General features: G+C 42.6%; 3 protein-coding genes across 3 annotated transcripts; 2 read left to right on the top strand and 1 right to left on the bottom strand.

Moving 5' to 3' along the window:
• Positions 1-3,363: 3,363 nt before the first annotated feature.
• BDB00DRAFT_818959 (uncharacterized protein) lies at positions 3,364-5,757 on the top strand. Its single transcript, XM_053123200.1, has 2 exons — positions 3,364-5,364; positions 5,433-5,757. Exons 1-2 carry the CDS (start codon positions 3,606-3,608, stop codon positions 5,486-5,488), a joined length of 1,815 nt encoding a protein of 604 aa, XP_052980647.1. The 5' UTR covers positions 3,364-3,605; the 3' UTR covers positions 5,489-5,757.
• BDB00DRAFT_818958 (uncharacterized protein) lies at positions 5,758-7,378 on the bottom strand. Its single transcript, XM_053123199.1, has one exon. The coding sequence runs from the start codon at positions 7,278-7,280 to the stop codon at positions 5,862-5,864; it is 1,419 nt and encodes a 472-aa protein (XP_052980646.1). The 5' UTR covers positions 7,281-7,378; the 3' UTR covers positions 5,758-5,861.
• A 264-nt stretch (positions 7,379-7,642) lies between these two features.
• On the top strand, positions 7,643-9,305 carry BDB00DRAFT_871472 (uncharacterized protein; the record flags this gene model as incomplete). Its single annotated transcript, XM_053126832.1, has 3 exons — positions 7,643-8,452; positions 8,603-8,794; positions 8,877-9,305. 3 exons carry the CDS (start codon positions 7,643-7,645, stop codon positions 9,303-9,305), a joined length of 1,431 nt encoding a protein of 476 aa, XP_052980645.1.
• Positions 9,306-17,891: the final 8,586 nt, after the last annotated feature.

Genomic DNA, 17,891 nt, shown 5'->3' with positions numbered 1-17,891 from the left:
TTTTCCTGCACATTTTGCCAGCACGTTTCTTTTATTGAAGCACGACTGACAACGTGTGCACTAATATAATTTTCTAGACACTGATGACATCTATATATTATGTTAGGATATGGTAGGAGAAAAAGCATCAGATATCTCATAGCAATTAGTCATCTGTAACTTTAAAAATTTAGCTGCGCTTCGTGCCAAAGAAGCTGTTACATATGTATTAGTCCGCGTATTGCTTCTTGGCTCAGGTTATATCATGTACAGTATACCAGTCACCATTCGACGAAATGAAGTTCACGAATATGGTCCACCGCATATTATGTTCGGAAAATTTAAAACTCAATAAATGACTGTACGTATCCAAGGTAGAACTCATATTGTTCTCTTTGTGCTTCAACGTGGTCCCCGAACTGGTTACCGTATCCTAGTCACGGACTGTAGAGTCATGGCACTATGTGAGTGTAGTCGATAACTATCCAACAAAGTATGCATTACTGTACACTCACCATTGCTACTATCATATATATAAGTAGGCAGTTGTTACAGATGGGTAACGGTTTTCCAATGCCATTTTTGTGTCTCATAACAGGCTGCTACATACAGTATAATGCAAATGTAATCCTCTCATTGAACACTGTGTCGTTAAGGATGGAGCAAAGAGGTACAGACGTCTGCTCCATGCCACACTTTACTAAGGACACACGAAAACGTACAAGAAAAAAAGGAATCACTATCATGATGCTGACATACAGAGATGAGGTGTCAGCCATACACAACCTGCTGTATGCTAGATTGTACGTACATGTTGTTATCGGGCTCGTCTCTTTTACTTATCGAACGCAACATTCATAAAAGGAGGTGGTTGTTTTGCTTGGTGGTCAACAAAGCGTACGAAAACAACTGTTTTTCTGAGTATACACGAGAAGCTTGTTACAATTGTAACAGTAAGATGTTGCTGTGTTGGTGGTGGTGAGGCTGTTACCGGCAGTGTATCACTGTCAGTAACAATAAGGTTTATATGATAGTTAATTGAGTCCAATTTGCTGCTGTCATCATTGTAGCGATCATTGTCAGATGGTGTGTTCGACTGGTAGTTGTCACACTATCGAGATCTGTTTAGGGTATGTCGAGGCTAGTATCTTTAGATTGATCAGGTGTTGCTGTATGTCATCTTCTGCTAATTGTCCGAGGGCTACTGTCACTTCTGTCGCTGGTGTCGTTGTTATGTGGATACCATTGTCGTCACGGGAGATATAAAAGTTATGATAGTAGTAGTAAAAGTAGCTGCACTAGTAGTATGAATACTAATTGTAGTCACTTAATTACTTTTTACATTGGTGAAACAGCCTGTGAAGCTACTACTACCGTTGTTCTTTTCTGAATGAGATGAAGACTCTATATATGTAAAGAGTGATCCATTGTTTGAGCCCAGCCAAGAATAGGTATGTGCAAAGAGTTGACCAGCGAATGCATCTTGTGGACCTTCACGGGTGCAACTCCTATGGTTGTTCACAACGTCTTTAAGATTTTGTAAATGATATTATTTGTCTTTCTGCTGCCTTTATACCTCCTAAATGCGAGTAACGCATCAAAAGGTGCCAAGACAAGACCTTTAAGATTTCTTTCAGTAGAGCACATCATTGCCGCTGATATAGTTTTCTTAATCATGCTCAGGATGAAAGTTGTACATATATGGTTCAGCAGCTGTATAACCCGATGCTCAGGTAGCTCGTGTTGAGGGAAATCGATTCTGCAGCATTAACTGGCAACAAAAATAAAAAGGATGCACTTTTCACGCATGATTTCAACTTAACACAAATACAATGAACTTGCGTACCTTATGGTCCTCATCCAAACCCTTGGCCAAAATTTAGTTTAGCTCAGATCAGATATGGATAGCTGCTGTGGCACCGTTGGTTTTACTCGCAGACGAATGTAGCGACGTAATACAGTAACTGAAGATCTTCCTTGCGACGATATTGAAAAAAGAACTTCTCCTTAGAGGGGCAATATCAATGCGGCTATTTCTGAATATAAATGTTTTCTTGACGAATGAAAAAAAGTCCCTTACAGCAAAAATCAGTAGTAATTGTTAGATTGCCCTTGTTGCTTTTGTTTCTTGCAGACTAGACACTAATACAATTTTCAAATGTATTGCAGCTAAGCACGTCTGATGGAATAAAGGAGAGTTTCAGCGGACGTCGTAACAGCACTGACGATTTTCTTCTTTGACTCTCTGTTCCAATCAAGATAAAATCAACGTTAACGTATATACATACGCAGCAGTGTTTGTTTTAAAGGAGTGATGGGAATTAATAATGCAGATGCACATAAGAAGAAGTAGTAATTTATTCGTACACCATACTTATTAGAGTAACTCAAGATATTGGCTGGAATATTACGTAAAACGTATTGCTTTTCTTGTAAATTTACGTAGTCATATGGCAGTGAGCTTCATTGGTACTAAATAGATATTTGAATTTATTTAAATGCGAGTGTATTACCGAGAACTATATGGTTATGGTAGCTTATGTTACAGCTACTATGTACTTCATTGATATTAAGCATTCCTTCTCCTCCTGCTTGACTATGGTAGCATATGATACAGTTAAGTAATGAAAGAAAATTAAGAATGCTGACAAGCAGATAAATGTACAGCAGTACAGCAAGATGCTCCTCCACACTAGTGGTGGTGTTGTTACCACCTTGTGTTCAGTGCAGGGAAAAAAAGCTGGTTATGACTTCTTTATAAACCACATATTAATTGTTCGCCGATAAGTTGAAGTTGGAAAATGCTCGTACTAAACAATATATCCTCACTCTTTGCAAATGTATATTTGGTTTTATCATCCATGCCTGCATCGTTTTTCACTGGTACTTTTGAAAACGTGCTCTGTGACGTTTATTCAACCAGAAAAGAATTAACAGTAAGCATAAGAAACGCTCTTTTTAAATAACTGTTGTCGCTTACATAAGGAAATTCGAGCAATCCAAGTCCGCCTACTTGGTGATGAGCTAGTTAGGTGTGCCAGTATATTCTGTATACTACTGGTTTTCTTCCCATTATAAATATGTAAAAAGTGTTAGTGATCCCAGACCCAAAACCCCAGGGTCTCCTCAGAAAGTAAAGCAGTAGTAGATCGACATGGATAGAAAGAACGTCTAAATACGATAATTGTGAAACGGGCTTCGGCGGGTTCGGCTTGGTGGTACGTGTCACCAAAGCCTGTGATGCTGCTGTCAGTTTCGGCCGGCCAATGCAGACAGAGACCTACATTCACAGTCAAATAATGTATAATGAGCCTGAGGGAAGTTAGAATATGCGCATGCCGTATCGAGTAAAATGACGAGTAAAATCATCTGCAAAGAAATGATCTCGTTTCTTTTTAAAAACAAGCACAAGGTACGCTTATCCCTGCAGCAATGAAACAGGTTACAGATTAAACGATGCTTCAATCTTCACGTGGCTCTATTTGCCCATTTGCTTGCTTTTTCCGTAACTCTCCAAGCCTGCTCAAATAGGGAATCCCGAGCCATCCCTATACGTTTTTTCCTTCTTTTCTTTTCCTTGGCTTAAGAGTGGCAGAACGACAGAAAAGAAAAAAGAGGTTGACGGAATGAATTCCTTCATTGAGGACTTACTAGCCCAATCGCCATCGCACGACTGGTCCGTGCACGCATCGCCAGCTGCTACCGCCGTCTCCGGACTGCAACAACCACACTCACTACCGCCACAATTGCGATGCATACCCAAACCCATGGAATCGCTGTCACCACCAACAACAGGCAATCAACCCGTCAAAGTGCGAAAAAAGCCTGGCCGAAAACCAAACCCAGCATCGCCTGCTTTACGTAAAGCGCAAAACCGTGCAGCACAAAGAGCATTCCGCGAACGTAAAGAGCGACACCTCCGCGATCTCGAAACGACCATACGTACACTCCGCGAACAAAGACAGCAAACGGCCAAGGAGCTCCATGCAACCAAAGCACAGCTGGATTCTTTTCGAGCCGAGAACTGGTATCTCAAGGGGCTTGTTCTGACGCTCCAGTTTATCTGTATGCACCACTCAATTCAGATTCCTACGCATTCGCCTTACTTGACCGAAGAAGCGCTCAGCGAAATTGCTCAATCGTCGCCTCACACTATCGAAGCCTATGTCAATGCTTACATGCGAAACAACATCAACTTAAAGCCAACGATGGCTGCTCATATTGCCAATTCGTATCAGGAGCAGCAAAAGGAGGAGGAGGAAATGATGACAACGGGAAATTATGATGATAATGATGACGACGACGATAACGACGATGGTTATCCAAAACAGGAGTACAGGGATGATGATGATGCTACTACTACTGCTGATGATCAATTTCTGTCTTCACCACCCTATGACTCATATGGCGAAGGTGCCGGGACAGAAAGGTTAGGCGATTCACCAGTAGGCACGGATGAAGATAGCGACATGTCATATGTCAAAGAAGAGCCAAAGGGCGACTATGAAAGATGGCTGCAGCCATCACTATCAACACAACCATCGTCATTGCCAAAAGAAACAACACAGCAGACGGATCACAGATTATCATCCTCATTAGCATCATTAACACCACCATCTGCAGCTGCAACAACAACAACAAATAAACTCTCACCATCACCAGCACCCGCCGACAATAGTAGCAGTCTAAGCGCTATCCAGAAAATTCGACTCCAACTACGTATTCAATCGACACTATCAAGCATCGGTTCATCAGCAGCCCGCCTACAGCCAACGCTCCTACAGCTGTCAATTTCACATGATCCGCGAATCGATTTGATACCAACGCCTCACATGCGAGATCGAATGATCATATTTCGTGACCAGATGGACTACGATCGGTGTTTCTCCATGCTACTCAACGGGGCCGTTTATCACGGAGGCGATCCGACCATGAGCGAGAGTTGGGAGCTCCCACCCGAGTTCTTTAGCGAGTTCTGGTTCCTTACCATCGATTATGATAGACGCAAGACAAACAACTGGCGGAGAGCAAAGGGATTGCCAGAAGTTGGTCCGGCTCCAGATGACCACCCGTCAACGACAACAGCCGCAGCTAGCTATTATCATCAGCAGCAACAATATTATCATGATGACACCAATAGCAGCAGTAGCAACAACAACAACAATGACGGTAGTGGTGGTGACATATGGTCGGACGAGACATTAGCTCAATTTGTCCAAGGCATGCCAACATTACAGCCTGTAAATCAACATGGTACCGAAAGCAACAACAATAACTATTTGATGTCACCTCCTGCTTCCAAGTTCGACAAACTAAACCATCCTCTATATCAAATTATGGGCTCAGACCCACAGACACGACAACCTGCACGAGCACCGAGCCTTGGTAAGATGTCACACTTTTACTTTGCCGTTAAATGACATGTGACACTGATTTCGACAAAATTTCACTAGGTGCAATTATGGAACTTGTGTCATCTATGACTACGACAGACCTCAACCAGCCATGACAACAACTACTTCAATGATAACGACAACCACATACTCATTTCTAGTACTATGCACTCTGAATCCCTCATTATTACGTATATAAATTGTCTATTTGTTTGCTTTCTTTTTTGTTATGTACTTTAATTATGCGTCACACTCCTTTCCGAGCTTTTTGCTTTCTTCTCCCCTCACCACTTGCTCAATCCACAACAAGATTGCCCATGCATGAACCAACAACAACATAAAAAAAATATATCCAATTTTTCCTTATTTTTAGCACGGATTACATTTTGTAATGCCGTATTCTATTATCTGGTCAGGTGAGAGTGGGCCAAGGAATGTGTGCACGCACATACGGTACAAAATCCAAGAATCATCCTATTCATACGTCAATTACAAGTTTTTCAAGTCAATCTTTCCAACAGGCTGAGTTCCAGACAGTCCTCCTCGACTGTATAGCTCGGACTGTTCCGCAATGTGGTCCTTGTTTCCGCCGGTGTTCTTACTAGGCACTTCTTCCTTCTTTGTTTGTTCTTCCTTGCTTTCTTTTGCAAAGCTGACGTTTCTCTGCTGATCTTGTGATGGAGTGCTGGATGCAGATCGTTGTGGTTGCTGCTGCTGCTGCTGAACTGGGGCAGAAGGTCCAGCCATTGAAGCACCAGCTCCGGCTGCTGCTGCTGCCATCTTGCCCGCTTTATGGCTATGATCACCGCTGATCTCTTTACGTGCCTCGTTTTCTGTCTCTAGATCAGCTGGTTCTCGACTTCCTCTTGGTTGACCCGATGCTCCACCGCCAACAGAGGAAGATGTAGTCTTGTCCCTGGCAGAAGACTGTGGTGGCTCACCCGCTTTTGCTGCAGCAGTGTCACCATCATTTGTTGCCGCCGCTGGCATCCTTGTAGTGGGATCGTTTTGTTGCTGCTGATTGATTTGATGCAATGGAGTATTGTAGTGCTTTATGTTCTCGTTTTCTGCTACTGGTCGATCCGATGCCACGGGAAGTTTTGCTTGACTACCGTCATTGTCAATTGGAGCAGTTGCGGGCACACTTCGATTTGCGGGCACGGTACTGCATGCTATAGCTGGTACCGCCCCAGCAGCTGCTCCTGCGCCGGCTCCTGTCGCTGCCGCTGTTGTTGGTTTCGTCGCTGATGAGCTGCTGTCATCTTTGTTGATCTGTGTGGTTTGAGAACCATCGTCTGTATCATAGAGGGACATGCTTCGATCGCCAGCTTTGTTAGACTGCATTTCTGAAGCGGTGGGCATGCTGCTGCCACGAGGCGTCGTACTCTCATTATCGTTGCCAGATTTCTGATCATGAAGGATTGCCGATGTTACAGCACCAGCGCCAGCGCCGCCTACGCCACCTGCTATTGCTGTCTTCACAACGCTATCAGAAGCACGACGAGGCTCTTGAGCGTGTTGTTCTGGCTCTGCCAGCTTCTGCTGCTGCTGTTTGACATGGTTCGCCGTCCACATGCTCCACAAGTTCTGCGCTTCTCGTCGGGTCTCGTCTTGGACGGTTTCTGGTTGCAGGGCTGCTGTGGCACCTCCAGGATGTTGGTGTGTCCAGTCAGTGGCCATTTGCTCGGCACGGTCAAGCAGCTCATTATTGTCAAAGAGTGGAGCACTCGTAGGTAGATCGTTTACGTCCAGTGGTATTTTACTGTCGTCGTGATACTTTTTCTTAAGGGAAATGAGTGCTTCGTATGCAGAGGCGCGGGGTAGCTCCTTTTGCATGGTCTTGGGCGATCCTGGTGCGAAACGATCTGAATCAAAGTACCGTTGATAGACTTCAGCGTAAGATTGCATTTTGGCTGTTGTTTCTGCAGTCAAGAAGAAAAGAAGTGTAAAGAAAAAGAACGCAAAGAACGATCTGGGGACATGTGTGTCGGGTATATCATCGAAAGAAAAATACAAAATAAATACCCTTGTCAGAACACAGTTGTTTGCACACAGAAAGTGCCGCAGTTGCCCTGTTTCACGGTTTCTAATGGTGCACATATTACACTGTTATTACGGGTTTCTAAAAAAAAAGTGGGAGTTGTAGCTCTTTTGTGTGGGATAGTGTGTCTGTCGCGACGATACAATCAAAAAAAAAAAAATTCCTCTGAGGTAATTTTTCTTGATGAATAACGAAACCGTATAGACTGCGCTCATGGCTCTTCCGCTTAATGATCAGAAACCGCACTATTTACGCATCCAAGCATGCTCCTGACCCTGACGACGTACAAATGCCATGGGCACAAATTTCTCAAAACAAACGTGTTTCTTATATGCACGGCCCAACCAGTACTCCTGCTCCCTCCAACGACATGAACGGCTGGACATTACGCCGCTCACAAGTCTGGCGAGTTGGTAATAGTCCCAGTAGTGTTTTTATAGACGTCAGCACTCTGCCGGAACCACTGCTCTCAGTACCGCAACTGGCCAAGGACCAATTCCCCGAAAATACAGGCGTCATTCCTCATCGCGAGGGTGGACGTCGAGTCATCATTGAAATCGGTTTCGACGAGAAAAATGATGCTTCAAACAGAGCACTTACCACGGGCCTCCAATTTGACAAGCCACGTGTCCGCATCCTCGGCACGCGTGCTATACCAAAAAATGGCCTCAATAAGAAACTCCGCCTTACTCATCTGCCACTGCTTAATCTGACCACCCTTCTGGAAGGACTCAAGACCAGTCTCCAAGAGTTTGGACATGTTCTTGATGTGGGTGCTTTCCACGAGCCGACGACCAATTTGTTCATGGGAAATGGATATGCAGTGCTGAATTGTCAACCAGACGAAGAAACGCTTGGTGAAACCTTCGCCTCGCTCCAACATATCATAGATTGGGCCGGCGACTTTGAACATGGCTTCTATGCTACTTGGGCTGACATGCCTCCGTATTGCACCTGGTGCCATGGCAGCGACCATGGCCGTCAAGATTGCACCAAATTTCTCGCCACTCAGAAGAAATGTTGGCCATTTTCGCGACTCGTGCCCTAAAACCAACACTAAGAAAAGGAAGGTGGTTGGCGGGCCAGCACAAACCACTCCACCTGCACCTAAGAATACCGTGTCCACCAAATCGGGCACGGATCCCAAACCACCACGACATAAACTCGTTTCTACGAAGAAACTTACCAGTGGGAGCCTCCAGCAGCAGGCACCGCCGATGAAGCTGGGCAATCGTCCGATGGGTCACCGGCGGATCACGATCAACCCAAGAACGATCAGGACAAGGCAGTCAAGGATCAGGACCAAGTGGGGAAGGATCAGAACCAGGTTTTGACGGATCAGCATAAGACGACGACGACAGCGGACGAGACGACGACAGATGTAGAAAAGACGACTACGGATGAAGATCAGACGACGACGAAAATGCATCAGACGACGACGGAACAGGACGGATGACGGAAAGTCCGTGACCGCGTCCAATGTCAGCGACGGGCTCAACGCCGCAGGCAATGGACCAGGAAAGGATGATGCGGGTGATACATTCATGCAGGATCTGCAAAGTCTAATCAGTGCTCACCTAACCGCCTCAGAGATCACCTCGAACGACGGAGACAGTGCTGATTCAGCGCTCGATGAAGACAAGGACATGGCCTATTATGAGCATCTACCAGTCGATCAGACGACCATGGAGTGTCTACGTAAAGCGTCCATTCAAAAACGCGTTCGAGTACGGATGCCATGTCAAGCCCAAACTCTCCTCTCTACGGATCTTGGACAACGCATGGCAGCATGTACCAAGAGCTACAAAACCAACAGATCCACCAAAGGACGCCCTCGGACTGTCACAGCTAAAGGAGCCGCTGCGTTGGCCAATGGTATATCTATTGGTTAGAACTCAACCTCGCAATAATCTGATTAATGAATAGAGTTTTTAATTTAGAAATCCTATCATTGAACTGCAATGGTTTGGTCAAAACCACCACCAAATCTACTGCAGAGTCTGACTTCATCATCCACCTCAAACAACCTTATTTGCATCCAAGAGAGCCATGCCGCCTCTGATACTGTTCGTAACTCACTCAACTTTCAATTTCACACACAATCATCCATTTGGACCCACCACTGTGGACTTGTTGCTATGTCCTCACAAAACGAGCTCACCACCATCGCCACCGTCCTCGACGGTCGCGCCATTCTTTCCAAAGTCCAACACACGTCCGAATTTTTCGACCCACTTTATATTCTTGTGCTTTATGCTCCTGCCTCCAGTGAAACAGCTCGTCACGCTTTCTTCACACAACTCATTCAAGAACCAGCACTGCGATTAGCTGACCCCACCATCACTGATCGACTTTTCATTGCGGGCGATTTTAATTACAACATGCGTCAACCGCATTATCTCTCAAATGCCCCCATCTCTTGGCATTCTTTCCTCAACGAACAATTCACTGACTGCAATGTCGATGTCAATCCTGATCTTGATATCCCCACCTTCCGACGGGGAGATACACTGTTTTCAACCGTGGATTACATCTTTGCATCAAACACGTTTCGCGGCACTATTCACCAATCGGAGATTCAGTATCTTAACAAAGCATGGACTGACCACGCACTGTTGGCCATCACTGTACGCCTCGCATCACAACGCTATGGCTCCGGTCTCTGGCGTGCGAATCCGACCATCACATACCATCAAGATTTCCGCCAGTCTCTTGCCAAGATGCTCACCGGCCTTCATCCTACGCTCCACCACTATCCCTCTCTACAAGAACAGTGAGAGCAGATCAAAAGCAAAATGACAGAGCACATCCGCGCCTACAGTTGCAAACGCGGCTCATGGCGCGAAAAACAACTACGTGCACTTCAGAGGAAACGAAACCGATTTCTGCGCAACCAGCCCTCACCAGCACTTCGCGACCAAGTTCTGCCATATATGGAGACGCAAAGATCAGCATTACAAAAGTAGATCACTGATATGGCGGCCATCCGAGCAGGGGCGCGCTGGCTTGAAAAAGGGGAAACGTCGGCAGGGTACCTTAAGCGTACCCTACAACAACGTCAACATTCACGATATATCCATCAGCTTGCACATCCCGACACTGGTATTATTCACACTGACACGTCTGGTATGCAAGACGCTGCATCATCCTTCTATCAAACGCTGTACTCCGCTGAAGAGGTCTCCGACGATGCAGCCACTACCCTATTGCAAAACATTCCATCGACTTGTCAACTATCCGAGGCAGCAGCGACATCCCTTTCGACTGATTTCAATATTAAAGATCTACAGCAGGCAGCTAAACGCGCACCCAAGCAGAGTAGTCCCGGTCCAGATGGCATCGCATACTCCTTTTGGTATTTGCTTTTCAAGCATCCTCTGTATATAGAACTGGTGTGCACCGTATACAACGAAGCATGCCAGGCTTCTCTGTACCCTCCTTAAGACTTGTGTCTGTCTCCTGCCCAAGAAAGCGGACTTGACATCGCTTCGTAACTGGCGTCCGATCAGCCTCATCAATTGCGACGCCAAGATATTTACCCGTTTACTAAACTCACGCATCATCGTGGCAGCTCAACCTCTCATAAATACGTACCAAACCGGCTTTCTTCCTGGCCGATTTATTGCCGACAACTGTCTCCTTGTTCGCTTAATGATGGAACAGGCTCGTCACAGCAACTCAGAAACAATTTCGCTCCAACTTGATTTCGAGGAAGCATATGATCGTGTGTTTCGTCGATATCTCACACACGTTCTTGATCATTTTGGCTTTTCATCCTGCATCGTCGAAAGTATTGCACATTGTTCTTCAACACCGCCATTCGCATTAACATTAACAGCCACATTAGCTCTCCTATCTATCAACACCGAGGCTTGCGACAAGGCGACCCCCTGTCGCCCATTCTTTTCAACTTAGCTTTGGAACCACTTCTCCGAGCAACTCTAACGGATGATAGCTTCACGGGCGTGACGCCTTTGACCGGCACCTCACTTGCACCACACTATGCGAGTCCTCCTCCACCTTATAAAGTGTTGGGATACGCTGACGATGTTTTTGTTTTCTTGAGCTCCCCTGCTGACCTCACTTGCCTTCAGTCGCATCTCAACACATATCAACAAGCATCGAACGCCAAATTGAACGCACACAAAACCACTGCCATGTCCTTGTCCGGGTCACCTCAGCCTGCTTGGACTCCCTGTTTGAGCATGTACGGCTATTCACCATGTCGTAGCTCCTCGGATCCGGTCATATACCTCGGTTTTCCGCTCTGCTCTTCGCCGATTCAATTACAACATTTCCTTGATCAACTGCTCATTGATACTTAAAGCGGCTGCAACATCCATCAACAACGCCAACTTTCAGTGCGGGGACGAGCTACTGTCTTGAATACGTTGATTCTGTCTCGCTTGTGGCATGTTTTGCGCCTCACTGGTGCTCCCAAGGCCACCTTTTTGGAACACACTCCGGTCTATCAGCATCAATTTCCTTCTGTATCGCATGTTCACCAAGATACTCTACGATCCATCTCTGTCTTCCGCGCTCTGAGGGTGGCCTGCAAGTACTGGATCCACGTCTGCAACAGCATGCACTCGTCCTACGATGGCTCGTACCAACGCTCGAATACCCAACTCCAGGGTCGGCTTCCGCTTCTGTGGTCGTGCCATACATTGCCCATCACCTTTTGGCCATACGCCCAGACATTGCCGATCACCGTCTTCAATTTGTTTTTCCCGACGCACGTGTCGTGGCAACAAACACCAACGACCATCACGCTGCCGACCAACTACCACTAGACCACTCAGTACAGCGTTGGAAGTTAAATTTGGCCATGATTTTAAAAGTGAGCCCGATTTTGAAATTGGGCCAAAATTGGAGCAACTGGTGAAAATGAGCAAAACAATTTTGATATTGAGCTGTGCCAGACGAAAATGAATATAATCCAAATGAAACGTGGTAATAATATGTACTGTAAAAAAATAACTATTTTATGACAAATATATTTTTTACAATCCTTTTTCACCTGCCAAACAACTGTCCCAAAACGTCCCCAATACATCGCATTACATAGACAACCAAAAGTAATAAAACCAATCCAAGTGAATACATAAAGAGCGCACAGCACACTTTTCCAAGCTACCGCTAATCAAAAATGTCTGTACTGCCCCAACATCACAAAGCACACCCCTCCGACTACCGTCAACAGTGATGTCTTTGCTAATGCTGTGCATTCGCTTGGTCATAGTTTACGTCGTGTACTATAAAAAGAGAGAGAGAAAGAGAGAAAATAAACTATGAGAATCAGTAACATTGCAACCCTTGTTCATAATAGTCCTTAATACATCGCGGTACCTTGACAATCAAAAGTAATAGAACCAATCCAAGTGAATACATAAAGAGCGCACAGCACACTTTTCCAAGCTACCGCTAATCAAAAATGTCTGTACTGCCCCAACATCACAAAGCACACCCCTCCGACTACCGTCAACAGTGATGTCTTTGCTAATGCTGTGCATTCGCTTGGTCATAGTTTACGTCGTGTACTATAAAAAGAGAGAGAGAAAGAGAGAAAATAAACTATGAGAATCAGTAACATTGCAACCCTTGTTCATAATAGTCCTTAATACATCGCGGTACCTTGACAATCAAAAGTAATAGAACCAATCCAAGTGAATACATAAAGAGCGCACAGCACACTTTTCCAAGCTACCGCTAATCAAAAATGTCTGTACTGCCCCAACATCACAAAGCACACCCCTCCGACTACCGTCAACAGTGATGTCTTTGCTAATGCTGTGCATTCGCTTGGTCATAGTTTACGTCGTGTACTATAAAAAGAGAGAGAGAGAGAGAGAGAAAATAAAATATGAGAATCAGTATCATTGCAACCCTTGTTCATAATAGTCCTTAATACATCGGTTTACCTTGACAATCAAACGTAATAAAACCAATCCAAGTGAATACATAAAGAGCGCACAGCACACTTTTCCAAGCTACCGCTAATCAAAAATGTCTGTACTGCCCCAACATCACAAAGCACACCCCTCCGACTACCGTCAACAGTGATGTCTTTGCTAATGCTGTGCATTCGCTTGGTCATAGTTTACGTCGTGTACTATAAAAAGAGAGAGAGAAAGAGAGAAAATAAACTATGAGAATCAGTAACATTGCAACCCTTGTTCATAATAGTCCTTAATACATCGCGGTACCTTGACAATCAAAAGTAATAGAACCAATCCAAGTGAATACATAAAGAGCGCACAGCACACTTTTCCAAGCTACCGCTAATCAAAAATGTCTGTACTGCCCCAACATCACAAAGCACACCCCTCCGACTACCGTCAACAGTGATGTCTTTGCTAATGCTGTGCATTCGCTTGGTCATAGTTTACGTCGTGTACTATAAAAAGAGAGAGAGAAAGAGAGAAAATAAACTATGAGAATCAGTAACATTGCAACCCTTGTTCATAATAGTCCTTAATACATCGCGGTACCTTGACAATCAAAAGTAATAGAACCAATCCAAGTGAATACATAAAGAGCGCACAGCACACTTTTCCAAGCTACCGCTAATCAAAAATGTCTGTACTGCCCCAACATCACAAAGCACACCCCTCCGACTACCGTCAACAGTGATGTCTTTGCTAATGCTGTGCATTCGCTTGGTCATAGTTTACGTCGTGTACTATAAAAAGAGAGAGAGAAAGAGAGAAAATAAACTATGAGAATCAGTAACATTGCAACCCTTGTTCATAATAGTCCTTAATACATCGCGGTACCTTGACAATCAAAAGTAATAGAACCAATCCAAGTGAATACATAAAGAGCGCACAGCACACTTTTCCAAGCTACCGCTAATCAAAAATGTCTGTACTGCCCCAACATCACAAAGCACACCCCTCCGACTACCGTCAACAGTGATGTCTTTGCTAATGCTGTGCATTCGCTTGGTCATAGTTTACGTCGTGTACTATAAAAAGAGAGAGAGAAAGAGAGAAAATAAACTATGAGAATCAGTAACATTGCAACCCTTGTTCATAATAGTCCTTAATACATCGCGGTACCTTGACAATCAAAAGTAATAGAACCAATCCAAGTGAATACATAAAGAGCGCACAGCACACTTTTCCAAGCTACCGCTAATCAAAAATGTCTGTACTGCCCCAACATCACAAAGCACACCCCTCCGACTACCGTCAACAGTGATGTCTTTGCTAATGCTGTGCATTCGCTTGGTCATAGTTTACGTCGTGTACTATAAAACAGAGAAAGAGAGAGAGAGAGAGAGAAAATAAATTATGAGAATCAGTAACATTGCAACCCTTGTTCATAATAGTCCTTAATACATCGCGGTACCTTGACAATCAAAAGTAATAGAACCAATCCAAGTGAATACATAAAGAGCGCACAGCACACTTTTCCAAGCTACCGCTAATCAAAAACGTCTGTACTGCCCCAACATCACAAGGCACACCCCTCCGACTACCGTCAACAGTGATGTCTTTGCTAATGCTGTGCATTCGCTTGGTCATAGTTTACGTCGTGTACTATAAAAAGAGAGAGAGAGAGAGAGAGAAAATAAAATATGAGAATCAGTATCATTGCAACCCTTGTTCATAATAGTCCTTAATACATCGGTTTACCTTGACAATCAAACGTAATAAAACCAATCCAAGTGAATACATAAAGAGCGCACAGCACACTTTTCCAAGCTACCGCTAATCAAAAATGTCTGTACTGCCCCAACATCACAAAGCACACCCCTCCGACTACCGTCAACAGTGATGTCTTTGCTAATGCTGTGCATTCACTTGGTCATATTTAGGCCTCGGTGCTGGAATAGTAAGCAAAGAAGAGTTTTAAATGGAAAGAGTAGCAAACAAAAAAATGGTAAAAGCAGTTTACGTAAAGTGTTTTTTTTTGAATGTTAAAAAAAAAGAATATAAAGATAGTGGAGAGGCACTACCGTAGATGGTAGTATATAAAAAATGAATCTGCTTATAAAGTTTGTTTATGTGGTCTGGAAAGAGACATAGCATAAACCTGGCGGAGATTTTTATATCCATAAAGAAAACTGATGAAGAAACAGCTCCCTCTTTTTTTTACACTGCTTTCTTATCAAACACAAAATGGAGGACTGTGTATTAGAATACCTACGATCGCTGGATGAATCTAATGTACCAAACTTGAAGGACTATATTGACACGCAGTATGACGATATAATTGATGTTTTCATATGGAGAAATCCCACCACAGTTTCATTATTCTACAATGTGAAATCTTTCACGATATCAGAATTTAAGAACACAATGGCATCCGAAAATATAACTGTAAGTTGTCCTTTTTTTGTTTATCTTTTTATATAGTATTAATAATCCTGGGCATTGTTTTAGAACTATATCATGAACAAACGGGATATTGATTGGGATTCTTTGACTGTGGATATTAATCGAGTAAGTGATAAAGAAGTTGGGCTTAGTCGCACAACGTTTAGCATAAATAGCAATATTAAAAAAATGATTTTAGGATCGAGAATTAAGAACTGAAACCGAGCGTATTGAACGTCTTCGATCTGATATTAATGAACGAACAAGTGTAAGTTTTTTCTTTTTAATTGTTTGGTATGAATGGGAGTTTTTTTTTTTTTTGGTTATTGACGACAAACTTTAATTTTTTCTTGTTAATAGCAACGACGTCGTGATTCTTCCCTTGCCCGTCCTGCCCGTCCTGCCTGTCCTGCCCGTCCTGCCCGTCTTACTACTCCTTAAATCGATACTCTTGTATTAAAGGCTGCTATTGCTGATTGGCGTATATCAAATCCAAAGTCATATGAGTAAGTTTTGTGATTTGTTTGAAATATGAAGATGCATTCTTGTTAACAAATAAGCATAGGGTGTTGGAATTTGGAATTCTAGATTTAGTCACAGACCCAAATCCAGGAACAGTGGTGGTACTTGACAACAATCTTAATACTATTTTATCTATAATTCTGGATATACCTATTAGTCAAGCAGGTGCATCTGCTGCTAAGAAAACTGCATCTGAAGTTGTGAAGGTATTGGTAAGGGAATCTTCAAATCATGATAAGTGTGTCTAAGTTAAATACTAATTGTCTGATCTCTATAGACTGTAAAGACAAAAGAACCTTTTGAAGATCAACTGAAAAAAGCTTTACGGTATACCAAGAAAAACTGCCATAATGACAACAGCAACAATAACAACAATGAAAGCAACAAAAAACGAAAAGAAAGAAAGGCCGTCTTGAAAGTGATTAATCTTTAGTAAGTGTTAAATGAAATTGTTTTTGGAAGATCGTTCGGCTGTCTAACTGTAATATATATATATATATATATATATATATATATATATGTATACTCGACATCAATTCAGAAATGGAAGAAACCTCTTGAAAGAAGTACAAACGGAAGGAAACTATGTTGTTACTTTTTTGGCACCTTTATTTGATCGACTTCTTTACGATATGCTTGAATTAGACTGGATGCGGTATGATCATTTCACTCTATTTCAATTTCTCGGTTTTGCTAATCATTCAGTTTTGCTAATCATCTTTATAATCATCTTTTTAGGGGTGAAACAAAAATGAAATCGGCGCAGCAAATTGACAACGATGTATTGGATGATGGAGAAAGAAGATCATCAAGTAGCAATGTAGATGGGAAAGTGACTGTATCTGCGACTGGCATAGACTTATGCATCATTGAAGTCTCCGGTCCACCCTAAGTAAAAGACTACACCCACTTTGTCAATGATCGAAGAAAACTTTCAGTAAATATGAAAAAGGCGTTTCGATATATAATTTACAAGAACAAATCTGCTACGAAAAACCTGCTGCAGCGAGTGGCAATATAGACACTGTTCATGATCATTATAAAAATTACATAATCTATAAATTTTAAATAATCTATAGAAAATTATTATAAATATTATAATTTAATTTTTATCTTCTAAAATAACAACTGCTATAACTTTTTTTAATTTTTTATGTTTTAGTTGTACTTCTTCCATTATAGTATCCTCTTCATTATTACTAATTTCTACTTCATTATTTTCATTTATATTTGAACTTCAATTTAATTTTAAAATTTCTTTTTGTAATAATAACATTTCATTAAAATTTTTATCTATAGTTATTTTATCTGTAACTACTATATCTATTTTACGATCAATTGTAGGAAACTCAAAATTATCTGTATACCACAATTTATGGTGTAGTTGTGATGGAATTTTATATTTATCTACCATTTTCCAAATATTCTTTAATAAACAAGCTAATTTAAATGTAAATTATAATATTTAATATCTGTTATTTGCATTGCTGATGTATTATTATTAAATCAATTAAATTTTGATGCTAATACAGAAAATTGATCTTCAATTTCAGAACGAAAACTACCAAATCTTTTATTATATTATAATTCTATTGCTGTTAAATTCTTATTATTTTCTTTTCTTATAGGATA

Source organism: Zychaea mexicana, assembly GCF_025766255.1.
Source record: "Zychaea mexicana strain RSA 1403 chromosome Unknown BDB00scaffold_28, whole genome shotgun sequence".
NCBI lineage: Eukaryota > Fungi > Mucoromycota > Mucoromycetes > Mucorales > Lichtheimiaceae > Zychaea > Zychaea mexicana.
This window is presented reverse-complemented; position numbering and strand designations above follow the sequence as displayed.